Raw genomic sequence first — 14,786 nt, forward strand, 5'->3', positions numbered from 1 at the left:
CTGTTCCTGCTCACTCATTGCTCCTTCCTACTCCTGTGCTCTGAGGCCAAGCAGAACCCCTCGAGCCCTCCTCCTGTGACAGTCCTTTAAGCAATCCAAGGCTGCCATGTATGATGCTGCTTCTCATTTTCCCCCACTGATCCCCCCCCCCCCCCAAATCCTCAAGTCTCAGAAGAGGTCAGCGTTGGCAGTCCACAAGACCACCGCCACTATGTCAGCCACAGTGGGCAGGGCCCAAGCACGAGGAAGTCTCACGAAGGTGGCGAATTCCGAGAAGCGCCCGCCCCTTCTCGTCACTTCCGGATCTCCGAGGAGTCGCTGGTTTCTAACTGGGCTCTACTCAAGGAAGTACTGTCGAGCCCAGAGTCTTCCCACGTGCTCCTGACTCTACCCAACCCCCACCACATTCCCCCTTCGAGACCCCGAGGGCAGCCGAGAAGTGTGGGCCCACCACTTTTTCCCGGCCCCACCCTCCTCTTCGTAAGAAGCGGAGGCGTGCGCGCGCTCCTCCGGCTTTTGCCCCCTCCCCTTTCTTCCCAGCCGCCCTACTCCTCCTTGCGAGGAGCCCAAGGACGAGCGCGCGCCGCCTCTTCCGGCCCCCGCCGTTTTGCAGGAAGCCGAGGCTCGAGCACGCTTAAGGGGGCGGGCGCGGAGCCTCTCGCCACGTCTCTTTCCCGCCCCTCCCTAGCTCGCTGGTCCCGGTGCGGTCCGTCAGTGTATCTCGAGGCTGTCCTCGAGGTTGAGCGCGCTGACGGGTCTTGAAGAGAAAGAGGAGGGAAAAGGGGGGGACTGCTGGGGCAGGCATGGAGGAAGAACCGGCCCGGGGGTTAGACTGGGACAGTGACGAGACGATGGTGGAGGGCTCGGTGACCGAGAGCGAGCGGGAGGATGAGGAGCTGCCCCTGAAAAGGTGACGGCCCAGGCGGCGCCCTCCTCACCCCACGGGGCCTAGGCTTGCTCGGGGGCAGGTGCGGGCCGCCCATCTCGGCCAGCGATGCGGTTCCAGGCGCTGCGCTTGAATTTCACAGCCGACCGTGTGGTGTAGCGGGCCGAGTCCGCCCCAACCGAGCCACGGGGCGGGGGAGAGGGGCTGCGGGCAGAGGAGCTGGGTGCAAATGCTGCCTCTGCTGCTTGTTCCCTGTTAGAACGGAGGCTGGTCATTTAATCTCCTGAGCCCTGTCTTCTCATCTGTAAAGCAAGGGGCTGGGGGGTTTCGCGGTGCCCTGTGCGGACTAAATGGTCTCCGAGGTCCCCTCCAAAGCTATGGTTTATCGAGGGAGGCTCACTTTCTGCAGCTTAATTTTGGGCATTGTACCCTAGTACAAGATAGCCAAAGTTTTCCATCAAAGGATGCTTTCGTGTGTGATGGGGAGTAAGTTTTGGCATATGCAGAGTGCCAAAGAGCGTCATCACAGTAGCATTGATATCTTTAAGGTTGGCAAAGTGCTTTATAGATACCTCATTTTGTTCTCAAAAACAAACAAAAAAACCCCCCAACACCAACCCTAGGAGGTAGGTGCTGTAATATACATTTTACAGATAAGAAAACAGGTAGGCAGAGAAGTGAGTTGCCTGGGTCACACAGATAGTTGATGACTGAGGCCAGGCGAACTCAAACCTGGGAATGATTGGTGGTAAAAGGTTGCTACCAAAAAAGCCAAACTTGTCACAACCTAAGATTTTTTTTTTAATTTAAAAGTAAAGTCCTTTCCTTTTTATTTAAAAATAGAAAAAAATTCTACGAAATTTATCTAAAGCTTCAGGATGTTATGGGCTGCCAACCTGCCAGTGATGGACCTCTCAGATCTGCAAACGATCTGTTATTGTATGTGATCGCTGGAACCTATCAGATTTTATATTCCTCTGGTATATATAGCCTTTGAGAAGCAAGTTACCTCTAACACTACAATGAAGCAAAAGTAGAGCAGCCAGCAGAATCTAGGTGCCTTTATGCTATGAAACCTTGCCGTTCATGGTGTATCAAATCTCTCAGCTCTGACTAAAAACTAAAGCGACTCCAGTACGATGAAGATGTCCAATTATGTTAGATATCACGCCCTTGCTCTGCTAAACAAGCATTCGGCATGACCCATGTTTAAGGTTTTATTCTGCTGGTAACTCCAGCCCTAAATTTTATTGATTTCTGCAGTGTTTATAGCTTTCTCAGATACTGCTGCTGTCTGAAAGCAATTATTGGTGGTCAAGAAATAAGAATAACCCCTTACAAGCAACTGGCTGCATAGTAAAATGGCAGGTACCCTAGCAATGGTCAATAATTCTTAGTGGTGATTTATAGGGTTAAAAAGAGAGAGAATTCTTTTATCACATGACATCTGACTACTATTTGCCAGCCCTGTTCCCTGTACTCAAAAATGTAACATTGAGAGGCACTGAAAGATGCTTTCTGATTTAATTCTTGTATAGCTTAAACAAATTCATATTGTAACCGTTCATTAGGACAAAGGTTTGTATATATATATAATGCCTAATCCTATCTCCTGAAAAAAAGGGGGATATAAAGTAAACATCTGCTACAATATGATTTTTCTATATTGTAGGATTAATCCTGTACTTCAAACCTTTATATAAGGAGATTATGTTGTATTCATATGTGTACTGTTTGTAAAAATCTTCTACAAAGGTTGTTGTTAAACATTTAAAGGAAGAGAGAAATAGGAAAGATAATTTGGGAAATATAAGAAGACTTGGAATTAATAATCAAAATAAATAAACTAAATGAAGTAGCCTTGGGGGCAGGAAGGGAGAAAGTCAAACAGAAGGATTTTGTACTGATTAAAAGTAAAATGCTGCTGCATACTATTTTTAGAATTATCACACTAAATCAGAGGCTAGTACTATGAGGATTGCCAATTGTTAGGCATTACATGTTCTTGTTTTGTGTTTTTTCCTCAAAATAAACTTTTAGACTTCATAAAAATCACGAAAACTCATATCTTAGAAAAATGATTCATTAGAACATTTATAGTTTATTTTACAAAAAAATAAAGAAAAAGAAAATAGAATAAAAAAACAGATGAGAGTTAACTCTTATAAATGGAATTTGACAAAATATACACCTCGAGTTTTTAATCTTAAAATTTCCTCAAAAGATGCTTGTGGTAATTGAGAAATTTGAAGGAGAAACAAAAAACAGGAGCCACTGGCCTTGTTGGTACTGGTACCTGTGCATCCTTTGAAAGAATGCTCTCCTCTCTTCCCCAAAGAAAGACATATTTTGTCACATCCTTTTAAATACCCAGAGTAGAATAGCAAGAGATTTTTTGAACAAAAGATTACTCTTCTATCTCCCATTTTATTATAAACTTCTAATAGTGGAGGTATACATTTCTGAAAAATATTTTGGAAATGGAAATCCTTTTTCCAACTGAGTTATACATTTTGAAAAATGTTAGTTGGAATGGTAGACTTTGGTTACTATATTGCTTTCTTGTTAATCTAAGAAAAGTAGAATAATTTGTGCCTTTTGTGTTCATTGGAAGGTTATTTTTTGCTCAAGATTCATCTTTTATATCTGATCCCAGTTTTCACTCTGGTCTCAGAGGAATATATGGAGGTAAGAAAGAATTCTTTTAGTAGGTAGAGCCTTTTATTCTAATGGGTACTTTTTAATTAATCTGTTATAACTTTAAATAGTTTTCTTACAGGTTTTTGCAATTGATCCTGAGGAAAAGTTGTTCCATTGCTTCTCTGTAAGGGCAGATAAGGTCGGAAGGCACTCTACATTAACCCACATTCTACCTATTTTTACAGTGGAAAACATTTTTAATATACAGTCTCCTTTTCCTAGGCTGAAGTGAAGGTCCATAGGAATGCCTAGGATGGGGGAAAAGTCTCTTCCTCCTTGCTACTTCACTCACTGAGCACTGAACTGACTTTAAAAATTCCGACAATTCAATTTGTTGACTAATGAGATGGGGGTTGGGGAGGGAGCACATGAGGTAGGGGGGAGGTGGGAGGAGACTTCAGAAACATGCATTTTTCTATTTGCTAGTTATAGGCAGCTCCAAGGTTAAGATTTCTTCCTGTGACTTTTGACATCATGAGCTTTAAAGGGTATGGAAGCAACTTTTCCTAAACATTTGTGTGTCTTTAATTCTTTCTGCTCTCTTGGCTCTATCCTTTCCTTGGTAGACAGGGTTATTTAAATATGATGGAATAGCCACTAAACAGGCTTCAGCAGATCAGGGTTGCTCCCCTATTATGAGTTCTATGATCTTGTCAGATACTTATTCAACAAACATTTATTTGCTATATATGCAAGGCACTACTCAGTGCTAAAGGTAAAAACAAAAATTTCTGAAACAGTCCCTGCCTTCAAGGAGATTTACCTTCAACTGGGGGATGCACCATGGGCATATATAAAATATGTTCAAATTATTCAAAATAATTTCAAGAAGGAAAGAGCACTAATACCTGGGGGAACAAGGAAGGTGGTGACAGCTTGGTTGTTGAAGGAAGATAAAATTAAGAAGTGGAAGTGAGGAGGAGCTGCATTCTACCTTTGCAGAAGCATGACAGTGGGGGATAGAATTTTGTGTAAAGGAGCAGCTAGCATACCAATTTCACTGGAATGAAAATAAGACTGCAAAGGTAGGTGGGAGCTGTATTGTATTGGGCTTTAAGTGTCAGGTTGAAGATTTTCCCCTAGAGGGAATAGGGAACCACTGAAGATTTTTGATTTTCGAAATGAAATAGATATGTTTTAGGAATAAAGAGGTTTTAAGAGGAAGGGGACTAGAAGCAGATCAATTTGGAGGCTATGGCAGGAGTCCAGGCAAGTGGTACAAGGCATCAGAATTATAATGAATACCATGTGGTTAGAGAAGAGATGGATGAAAGAAATGTTATGGAGATAGAAAGCTGGGTAAATGATAGGATATGAGGTTAATGGGATGAGAAGGCAGTAATACTGAAGCAGTATACTAAGGTTGTGAACATGAGATATCTATAAGGATGGCAGTGTCCTCAATAGAAATAGGGAGGTTTCAAGGAAGGGTGAGTTTTGGGGAAAATTTCTATTTTGAACATGTTGAGTTTGAGGTGCATGGAAGAAATTGATAAAAAACTTAATTTCATCATTTCTATAATGAAGTTGATGATACATATTCAGTTTACCCCACAGGGTTGTTGTGAGGAATAACATGATATCTATAAAAAGACTTTTGTGAAATGTGCTATACAAAATGTAAGTTATTAGTTTTATAATTAAGGACTGGGGTGAAGAACTTCCATAAACCAGGCTGGACAAACTCCCAGGGTTCCAGACCACTAAACAGATAAAATTTTAGCAGGCCACCTCTATTCTCTTTTGCAATCTGACAAGATGCAAAACAGTACAGTTTACCCCCACAGACTTTGTTATGTAACAAGTTTATTATAAACTACTTTTTAGTTTGCTTTTTAAAAATTTTGGAACTTGTATGACTACCTTAGCTAAAGTATAATTTTGATAACTATAAAGTCATAGGCATAAACTCTTTGTGGATACTTTAGTATAATTCTGCTCTGTGGCCACTCTTAATCCCTCTTAAAAATGCATGGAATTGGTTTAAAAAAATGAAATTCTGGGTGGGACAACAAAGTAATCGTAACTTGACATAATTCTTGTCCGCAGTTAGAAGAACAATTTAAAGTACTTGTCCTACTGGTGGTGAATCAGTAGCATTTTTTTCTTCCTCTCTTTAAAATTAATTGATTGGGGCAGCTAGGTGGCGCAATGGATAGAGCACCAGCCCTGGAGTTAGGAGGGCCTGAGTTCAAATCTGGCCTCAGACACTTAACACTTACTAGCTGCGTGACCCTGGGCAAGTCACTTAACCCTAATTGCCTCACTAAAAAATAAAAAAGTAAAATTAATTAATTGAAGAAATCATTTTGAAATATCCCTTCCTATAATGACAACATAAGGTTAAATTTTAGTACTGAGCCACTTTGTACCAATTTTGGCTCTTGGTGCTGGATTGCCCTTTTCCCAGGAAAGGTGCTGGATAGTCCACTGTGGGAACTGCTAACACCATCCATCATTTGCTCCCTCCTTTTTGGGAAGATCTCTAAATAGTAGCCCTGGGTAGTTTGAATAATTTGTTTTAGTTGCCCTAGAAGAAAATGGGGAATAGAATGACAAATAGAAAGCTGGAGTGGCTTTCTGTACCCCCATAAAGTTTGATTGTATGGGCAAATACAAGTGGGAAACACACTGCCCAAGCACTGGAAGAAGGAAGTGATAAATGCTATAGACTAAACCAAACCAAATACCTATTTTGAGTGGAACTAGAAAGAGGAAATCTGAATGATGGGGAGTGGCAAAGCAGAGGAGTAAAGGGTAAAAAGGATCCAAGGGGGCAGCTAGGTGGCTCAGTGGATAAAGCACCAGCCTTGGACTCAGGAGGACCTGAGTTCAAATCCGGCCTCAGACACTTGACACTTTCTAGCTGTGTGACCTTGGGCAAGTCACTTAACACTCATTGCCCCCCAAGAAAAGAAAAAAAAAAGTATCCAAGATGCTCACTGGAATCTGAAAACAACAAAAGTGACAAGAGGTATCCATGACTGAATTGGAGCTACTCTAGCAATTTGAAGGCTCTTTGTACATGTCTGAGGAGTTTTAAAATGAGGAGATAATCATTTTCTCCTATCCATTTTAGTTCCTAGATTTGAGGGCAAAGGCTTACCTAAATGAGTGATTATGTGACAAGTCAGGAAGCATTAGGAAAGGGAAAAGGAGAAAACTCATACACAAAACTTAAATTTCCAGTGAGATTTATTCAAGGATATTCTGTACAGAAGAATGGGTCAGGAGGACTGGAGATGGATGAGGGGTAGTATGACTCTCAAACTCTGTGACCAGATTGGGGTAGTTGTGTAGTAGCGCCCAATATGGCTTCTTAACTTTCCCCTTTTGCACCGGAAAAATTCTATCTCTGGAGTGGGGGCGGGGGGTAACATATTTCTATTTTAGGAATAATCCCCCCTTTCTGAGAGTTCTAAGATAGTGATAGACATTTTGAATATTGTAATTGGTTGAAGGGGATGAGAATCATAGTATTAGAATGTCCCCCTCTTCTATTTTGAAATGGACTGAGGAAGGACTTTTGAAGGACCTTATTTGTTGTACTAGATGCTATGAGACTGTGTCCAGATGGAAATTTACCTATGAAGGTATAATTGGGGAGAAGGGGAAAACCTTTTTGGTTCTTTTTAGGGATGAAAACAAAAGGAAGAAACAATGAAAGCTACATAGAGTTACACAATAATAGCTAATTGATTATGGCATGAGTGTTCTGAGGAAGTTCTATCTCCTAGTTACCTTATGTTATTCTCTCAAGTGAGTATTAAAGTCCCTCTAATGAAGTTTGCTTATAGTTTTTTGTTTTTTCTCTTGAGATTAAACAAATGAATGCTACAGGGGAGGAGAAAACAAACTTCCAATATACAAAGCTCCTAACATGGAGTAAAATACCCCCAATATGAATATAGTTATGAATAAATTAGTATATGCTTATATATTCTTTAGTAAGCAATATTAATTTATTTGCATAACTCAGAAAAATGGCAATTATAACATTTTAAGAAGCAAACATATATCCTAAATATACATTATAAGATAGGTTATAGGAACTACCAAATAAACACTATATAAAATGGTTTGTGATGTAAGGGAAGAAGAATGTAATCCCCTGTTCCCCAAGTCGGTGGATGTAATCACAGAAAATAGTCATACACAATGAGTTTTTAATGTGTAAATATTATGAGGTGTGACCAATTCTGATTGAATTTAGAAAGGAACATCTTGATTGGCTGAGGAAATAAATTAGCTGCACCTTTGTGGGTTTTGAATTGGTAAGCCCTGAGGAGCTCAGGATATTCCAGGCTTAGAGCAGTTGTGGAATGAAATTTCTATAGTTGGGGAGGAGAGAATTTCTTTTTCTTCTTTTCCTCAAAACATCATGTCATTAAGCAGCAGAGGAAGAGATACTCCTTTTGGCAGTTGAAGGATGGGAAAGATTGTAGGCCAAAAGGAGACTGTATCCAGTGGTAAGTAGGTGAAATAGAAGACACGATAGCTCTTAGCAAAGTCATTTACTAAGATGGTATGACAAGAACAGTACAGCAATTAGCATTCCACCCATAAGCCTGAGGCCAGAGGGGTACATGGCATTGAAATACAGATCTTGGACAGATGTGAATTCAAACAGTCATCCAAGGGAAGAACCAGCTTCAAAGAGCATGACCCCTGCCAATCAACACTTGGGTGGGGGAGAAGAGCCAGTATTAGCCTGAGTGAGTCTTCTGTGAAAGGAAAAGAAATACCAGACACTGATAGTTGCCTTTTCCAGGCATGTAATCTATACAATTATTTTATTACCATTGGATTTGGATTTTGACCCCACTTTTCTCATGTATTTTTGTGGGACAGTATACCTCAGGTTTAAAGGGAGAATGTTTTTGTAATTATTATTCTTGCCATGCCATCTTAGTAAATGCCTTTGCTAAGAGCCCTTTGTATCCACTGCTTTGATTGTTCACTGGAAGCACACTGGTGATGGCATATAAACCATGGGTTATCCCAAGAACCTGAGGGCGCAGCTACCTTCTTGAGACCCGACCCCTGAGTGCATATGCAAGTAGGGGGAGTAACCTAGAGGGATACTACAATACTAATCATAGTTTAAGGGACCCCACAACAATAATCCCTGTTGGGGAGGGAGGAGTGTAGCAATAGAACAGAAGAATTAATGGTGAAAGAGTGATGAGATGTAGAGTACTGAGAGGTAGGAGCAAATTTTGGGCTTACCTTCCTAGGCTTCACTCAGGATAGTAGTATATTGCATAAGGATTGTCCATCTAGCTTTCTGGCAGGTTGATGATGTCTCACTTGGTGGGGGTGGTCTCTTGATTCTTGGACTCAGAACCATGCCTTTCTGTGTCCTTTATTCTATAAATAAAAATATTCTTTAAAGATTTGTGGTTCTGAGTGCTTCTGAGGGAAATTGATAGTTATTCTTGGGGAAGTGCATGATATTGAAGTTCTTAGTTTACATCTGGGTGGAGACAGTGAGCCAAATAAGTTAGAAGTGGAGCTCCAAATGTACCTGAGCCCTTTATGCCAGGAGGAGGCCTTTCATGTAAGAATCCCTACTATATTAAATGTATATTTATAAAAGTATATATGTTAATGAAAGACTACACTAAACCTGCTAGATGTGAAGGAAAAAATAAGTATTTATATAGTGCCTACTATATGCTGGGTATTGTGCTAAGTATTTTACAAATGTCTCATTTGATCTTCATAACAACCTATGAGGTAGGTGCTCTTCTTATCCACATTTTTTACATTTGAGGAAATTAAAGCAGGCTTGTATAGCTAGTAAAGTGAGGCTGAATGTGAACTCACATCTTCCTGACTCCAGGCCCCAGACTTCTATTCACTGGGCTACTTCACTGTCTCATAAATAGATGAATAACATCACATAAATGTCACAAATATATAAATAACTTTAGATAAATACTAGCCTTTAGTTTTGTTTCACTTTTGACACCACGTAGCACACAATTTCCCCCCATACTCTTTCTCGATTAAAAAAGGAAGGGAAGGTAGTCAACCTGTGCAAAGATTTTGAGACGGGAGATTAAATACCTTGTATGAGAACCACTAAAAAGGTCAGTTTTTCTGGATATTAGGGTACTAGAAAGGAAGTGATGATTGAGATATAAATAAGGATTAAGAGGAGGGATGAGGATAAGTTGTTAAGGGCTTTAAAGTTTATATTTGATCCTTGAGGCAATAGAAAGCTGCTGCTGCTACTGTTGTTTCACTCCCTCTCTGACTCTGTGACCCCATTTGGGTTTTCTTGGCAAAGACACTGGAGTGGTTTGTCATTTCCTTCCCCAGTTCATTTTTACAGATGAGGAACTAAGGCAAACCAGGGTTTAAGTGACCTGTCTAGGGTCACACAGCTAGTAAGTGTCTGAGGCAGTATTTGAACTCATGATGATGAGTCTTCCTGATTCTAAGCCCAAGGCTCTATTCACCTTGCCAACTAGTTGCCCTGGAGAGAGATGTTGGGGTTTATTAAGTAGGAGATTGCCATGGTCATACCTATGCTTTAGGTAAATCCCTTTAGCAGCCTTGTGGAGAATGGATTGGAATTGGAGAAGCTTTTAGCTGGGAGATCAATTAGGAGGCTTTTGAAATAGTCCAGTTGAAAGGTGATAAGGGTTACATTGAGGGGTAGGGAATGGCTGTATGAGTAGGGAGAGGGGGTGGATATGAGAAAGATTACTATAGAGTTAGGAATGACAGGACCTAATAAATGTCATTAGATATGTGGGACAAGTGAGGAGTTGATGTCCCTGAGGTTTTGAACCTGTGTGCCTGAGAATTAGGAAAAGGGAAGTTTGGAAGGAGGAAGGTTTTGAAAGGAAAGATGAGTTATATTTTGGGCATATCAAGTTTGAGCGGTCACATTCACCCTATAATATCCACTAGGTAGCTCATGTTACATGATTTGAGAGAAACAAGGGCCAAATCTGATGATTAATAATAATCACAATCATAGCTAGCATGTTTATAATGCTTTAAGGTTTTTAAAATGCTTTACATAGGTTTACTCATTTGATTCTCACAACAAACCTTGTAAAGTGGTCCTCTTTACAAGAGGAAAATGTGAGCTGATGAGATCAAGTGAGATAGTGTACAGAGAAAAGAAAGGATGGTCTAGCAGAGTCTTGGGGTACATCCACAGTTAGGGGGCATCATATGGATGATAAGCCAGCAAAGAAAACTGTGGGGTAGACAAAAAGGTAGGATGAGAATCAGGAGACAGTAATGTTTTTTTTTTTTGGGGGGGGTTGTTTGTTTTTTTAGTGAGGCAATTGGGGTTAAGTGACTCGCCCAGGGTCACACAGCTAGTAAGTGTTAAGTGTCTGAGGCCGGATTTGAACTCAGGTACTCCTGACTCCAAGGGCTGGTGCTCTATCCACTGCGCCACCTAGCTGCCCCGACAGTAATGTTTTTAAAACCCAGAAAAAAGAATATCCAGGATGAGTATGTGATCAACAAATTCTAATTCTGTAGAGAGGTCAAGAAGGAAGGGGGAATTAGAAATAGCCATCCAATCTAGTTAAGAGATCATGGATAACTTGGGAAAGAGCAGTTTCAGTTGAGTGATGAGGTTGGAAGCCAGATTGCACAGTATTTGGAAGGGGAGAAGAAGTGGAAGTAATGAATATATAGAGAGCTTTTTGTTTGTTTGTTTTTAAAGGAGTTTGTCTGAGAAAGTAGAGATAGATGTTAGAGGATATGGTAGGATATAGAGAGGTATTTTTTGTGTGTTTTTTTTTAAGGATGGATAAAATGGTCATGTTTATTGGCACTAAGGAAGGAAGAATCCACAAGGTAGTGTGATAATTGAAGATGGGGAAAAGAGAATGGGGGTAATATGCTGGAGAAATTTGGAGTGGATAAGGATTGATGGTACTTTAAAGAGACTGGCCTTGGTGAGGAGAAGTGCTAGTTCTATAAAGTAAAGAAAAGAAGTTAACTGAACAGTAAAAAGAAAGTTTTTTTTTCTTTTTCTTTTGGCTAGGGTCAGTTTGCAAAGAATTGGAGAAGGTAAAGAACTAAGGAATGGGTGCAGTATTTAAAGATTTATTTTTAAAGCCAGTTTCATGTTACAAATACCTAGAGAAATAATGACATGTTTATATGCTACTATAAGGGCTTATAGAACTCTTCTCATAATAACTTTGTGAAGTAGATAATACAAATAATATTATCCCCATTTTTCAAGTGATAAAATTAGGATTCAGGGAAATTAAGTGATTTGCCTAGGATCACACAGATAATCGGGACTCAAACTCAGAGCTTCCTGACTTCAAATATAGAGCTTCTTCCATTACACCATTAATATCTTTTGTATGAATATAATGTTCTAAACACTCAACACAGAAAAATGAATGAATGAAAAAGCATTTATTAAGTGCTATGTGCTAAGCATTGCAAGACAGTCCCTGTCCTCAAGGAGCTTACGTTCTAATAAGAGAGGACAATACATACCGAGGCATGGTGACAAAGGAAGAGTGTTTTGGTCATGGTAGTCAAATTCATAAATGGTAAGTGGAGTCATTTAGCAAACAATTGAAACATTTCTTCCAGGAATGGCAATGTTGATTTGATTATCATTCCCTGAGCTAGAGGTAGAAGGGAGAGGGGGAGGCACAGCATATAACTGTTGAAAAGATGAAAGAGCAATAATGATAGCAATAGCTACCATTTATATAGTGCTTTAATGTATGTAAAGCACCTTATAAATATTATCTAATTTGATCCTCACAACAACCCTGAGAGGTAGGTGCTATTATTATCCCCATTTTACAGATGAGGAATTTAAGGTAGATGAAGGTAAAATGATGTGTCCTGTCAGTTTTTCGTGGCGTACTGTAATTTGCCACCACGTACATTTTTCTCTTTTCTCTCACTCTCTCTTTGTCCTCACCCTTTTACCATTCTTCCCTGTCTATGCTTCTGAGTGACACTTGAATCACAGCTAGGGTTATTTAAGGGCTAAGCAGATTGCTGGCTTTTAACCTAATGCCAACTCTTGCTGAATTTACAGTTTATGATGCAATGTCTTAATGGCATATTCTTTTGAATGCATTTACCAAGGTGATAGAATACCAGGGAGCAGTTTTATGTATATAACATTTTATGACATGGAAGGTATTTTAACATTTTTAACTTCTAGCTGACTTTTGGATGGGATGTGGGGTGGGGCAAATTGGATTATAGGGTGTGGTGGTAAATGTTTAAAAATTTTATTCATGACACATTTTTAAGTTTAAAACTCATCACTAACATTTTCCCTTACTTTGTTAGACAGTCCACAAAACAAAACAAAAAAATCAAGTCCTGATTAGCTTTTGGGATTGCTGAGGTATAAATGCTCACACTGAAGATTTAATAGTGGCCCTCAAAGCCGTTTGGTGTTGGCTTGAGCACATTTCTGGAAAGATTTTCTCTTGGCTTTTCTTCCCCCCAAGAACAAAGAACACAGGGATGTATTGGCTGGGTACTACTATCGTGTTGATTTCCTAATATCAGTTCCAAGTAACAAACACCCTGGGGAGATTTTTTTCTGTATGTAATTTGAAGGTACTGTGTCCTCTGAAATTTTCCTCCTCAATATGGATTCTTGCCAATCAATCAATCACAAGCATTTATTGGGCATTTGTACTAGGTGCTATGCTAAGTTGGAGATACAAAGTGACAAAGTTCCCCTCCCTAAAGGACCTTTAACACTGTAATGGAAAAGGTAGTACAATAATAAAAAGGCACCTAAAAACAACTGAATAGATGAAAGGTAAACTTAAAGAAGCCCCTTGAAGCTATGGGCCATAGGAAAGGCCTGTTGCAGAGAGTGACATTTGAGCTTAGTAATTTAACCTGTAAATGTAGCCATTACGATTCAGGAAGACTAGAGACTTGATTTCCCCCCTATATTATGAGAAATTGTGATTGGTGTTTTCAGTCATAGCAACTCACAGAAACCAACTGCTGAAGTCAGTCAGTACAGCCATTTTTCAGTTGGGTTCGACCCTTTGTGACCCCTTTTTGAGGTTTTCTTGGTGAAGACAGTGGAGTGGTTTGCTATTTCCTTTCCCAGCTCATTTTCCAGATGAGGAAATGGGGCAAACAGGGTTAAGTGACTTGCCCAGGGTAACACAGCTAGTAACTGGTCAGATTTGAACTTGAGGCTTCCTGACTCCAGGCTCATCACTCTATTCTCTGTGCCACCTTGCTGCCCTAATTGCTAATGAAGCAGTTCTCAACCTTTTTGGTCTCAGGACCCCATTTCATTCTTAAAAATTATTGTCTCCTTCCCCACCAAGTGCTTTGTTTATGGGAATTATATCTACCCATATTTACTATATTAGAAATTAAAACATCTTATTATTGTGAAGAATTTTCACCTCATCCATTGACCCACTAAAATGTTCTTGGGCACTCCTAGGTGTCTGCAGTTCACACTTTGAGAAAGACTATGCTAAGGCATGTGGGGTTGCAACCAACATTCATAGAGGGGTCCCCAGAATTATGAAATCCTGGATCTTTGGAGTCTAGAAGTGTTTAAATAAATATGCTAACATATGTTTGGAGCTTGAACTAGGCCCCCTAAATAGAACCCAAACACATTGTTTTATCTGAGAAGTAAATCTTCAAGTATTGAAGGACACAGCTCATACATCTTTACTACAACAGAAAAAGAAAGCGCTGAGGCTTCACTTTTGTTACATGTCTTCCTAGTCGATGATTAAAATTTGGTCATAGAAAAGTGACAGTTAACAAATCATGGATTACAAAATGAAATTTAAAAGTACTTAGGACCTGTGGTGAACTCCTTGGGTCATTGTAAGAAGGAAGGAACTGCTATAAATAATTTTGTGTTTGTGTCATTCTAGAAGCATCCTCTCCAGAGATTCATCTTGTGTGCAAACTCAAAGAGTATTTACAAGAGCAGATGAATAAGCACATGATAAAACCAGTATGTAGAAGAGATTTTTATTATTATAGATATGTAGGACTGTTGCTGAGTTGTCACTGATTAATGTTTTGAAGCACCAACTGGTATTTTCTTTTGTGGAAAATGTAGAGTGAAAGTGCCTTCACTCTTTCCTGTTTTTGCCTCTGCCCCTCTTTTCCCTCTTATTCAGTTTTCTCGCTACCAGAGCCATAACTATTGATTTTTGCACTCAGGACAAGAAAT

At 39.9% G+C, this 14,786-nt stretch overlaps 1 protein-coding gene across 1 annotated transcript in view; it reads left to right on the forward strand.

Annotated features, from left to right (window-relative positions):
• Positions 1–803: 803 nt before the first annotated feature.
• The window catches only part of ANKRD31 (ankyrin repeat domain 31), a 202,828-nt gene continuing 188,845 nt past the window's right edge, over positions 804–14,786 (forward strand). Inside the window, exons 1-3 of the mRNA XM_043975961.1 lie at positions 804–910; positions 3,501–3,574; positions 14,482–14,564. Of these exons, the coding sequence (XP_043831896.1) occupies positions 804–910; positions 3,501–3,574; positions 14,482–14,564 (264 nt within the window). The remainder of the gene's footprint in view (positions 911–3,500; positions 3,575–14,481; positions 14,565–14,786) is intronic.

This window comes from Dromiciops gliroides, chromosome 1 (assembly GCF_019393635.1).
Source record: "Dromiciops gliroides isolate mDroGli1 chromosome 1, mDroGli1.pri, whole genome shotgun sequence".
In the NCBI taxonomy this organism is placed as follows: domain Eukaryota; kingdom Metazoa; phylum Chordata; class Mammalia; order Microbiotheria; family Microbiotheriidae; genus Dromiciops; species Dromiciops gliroides.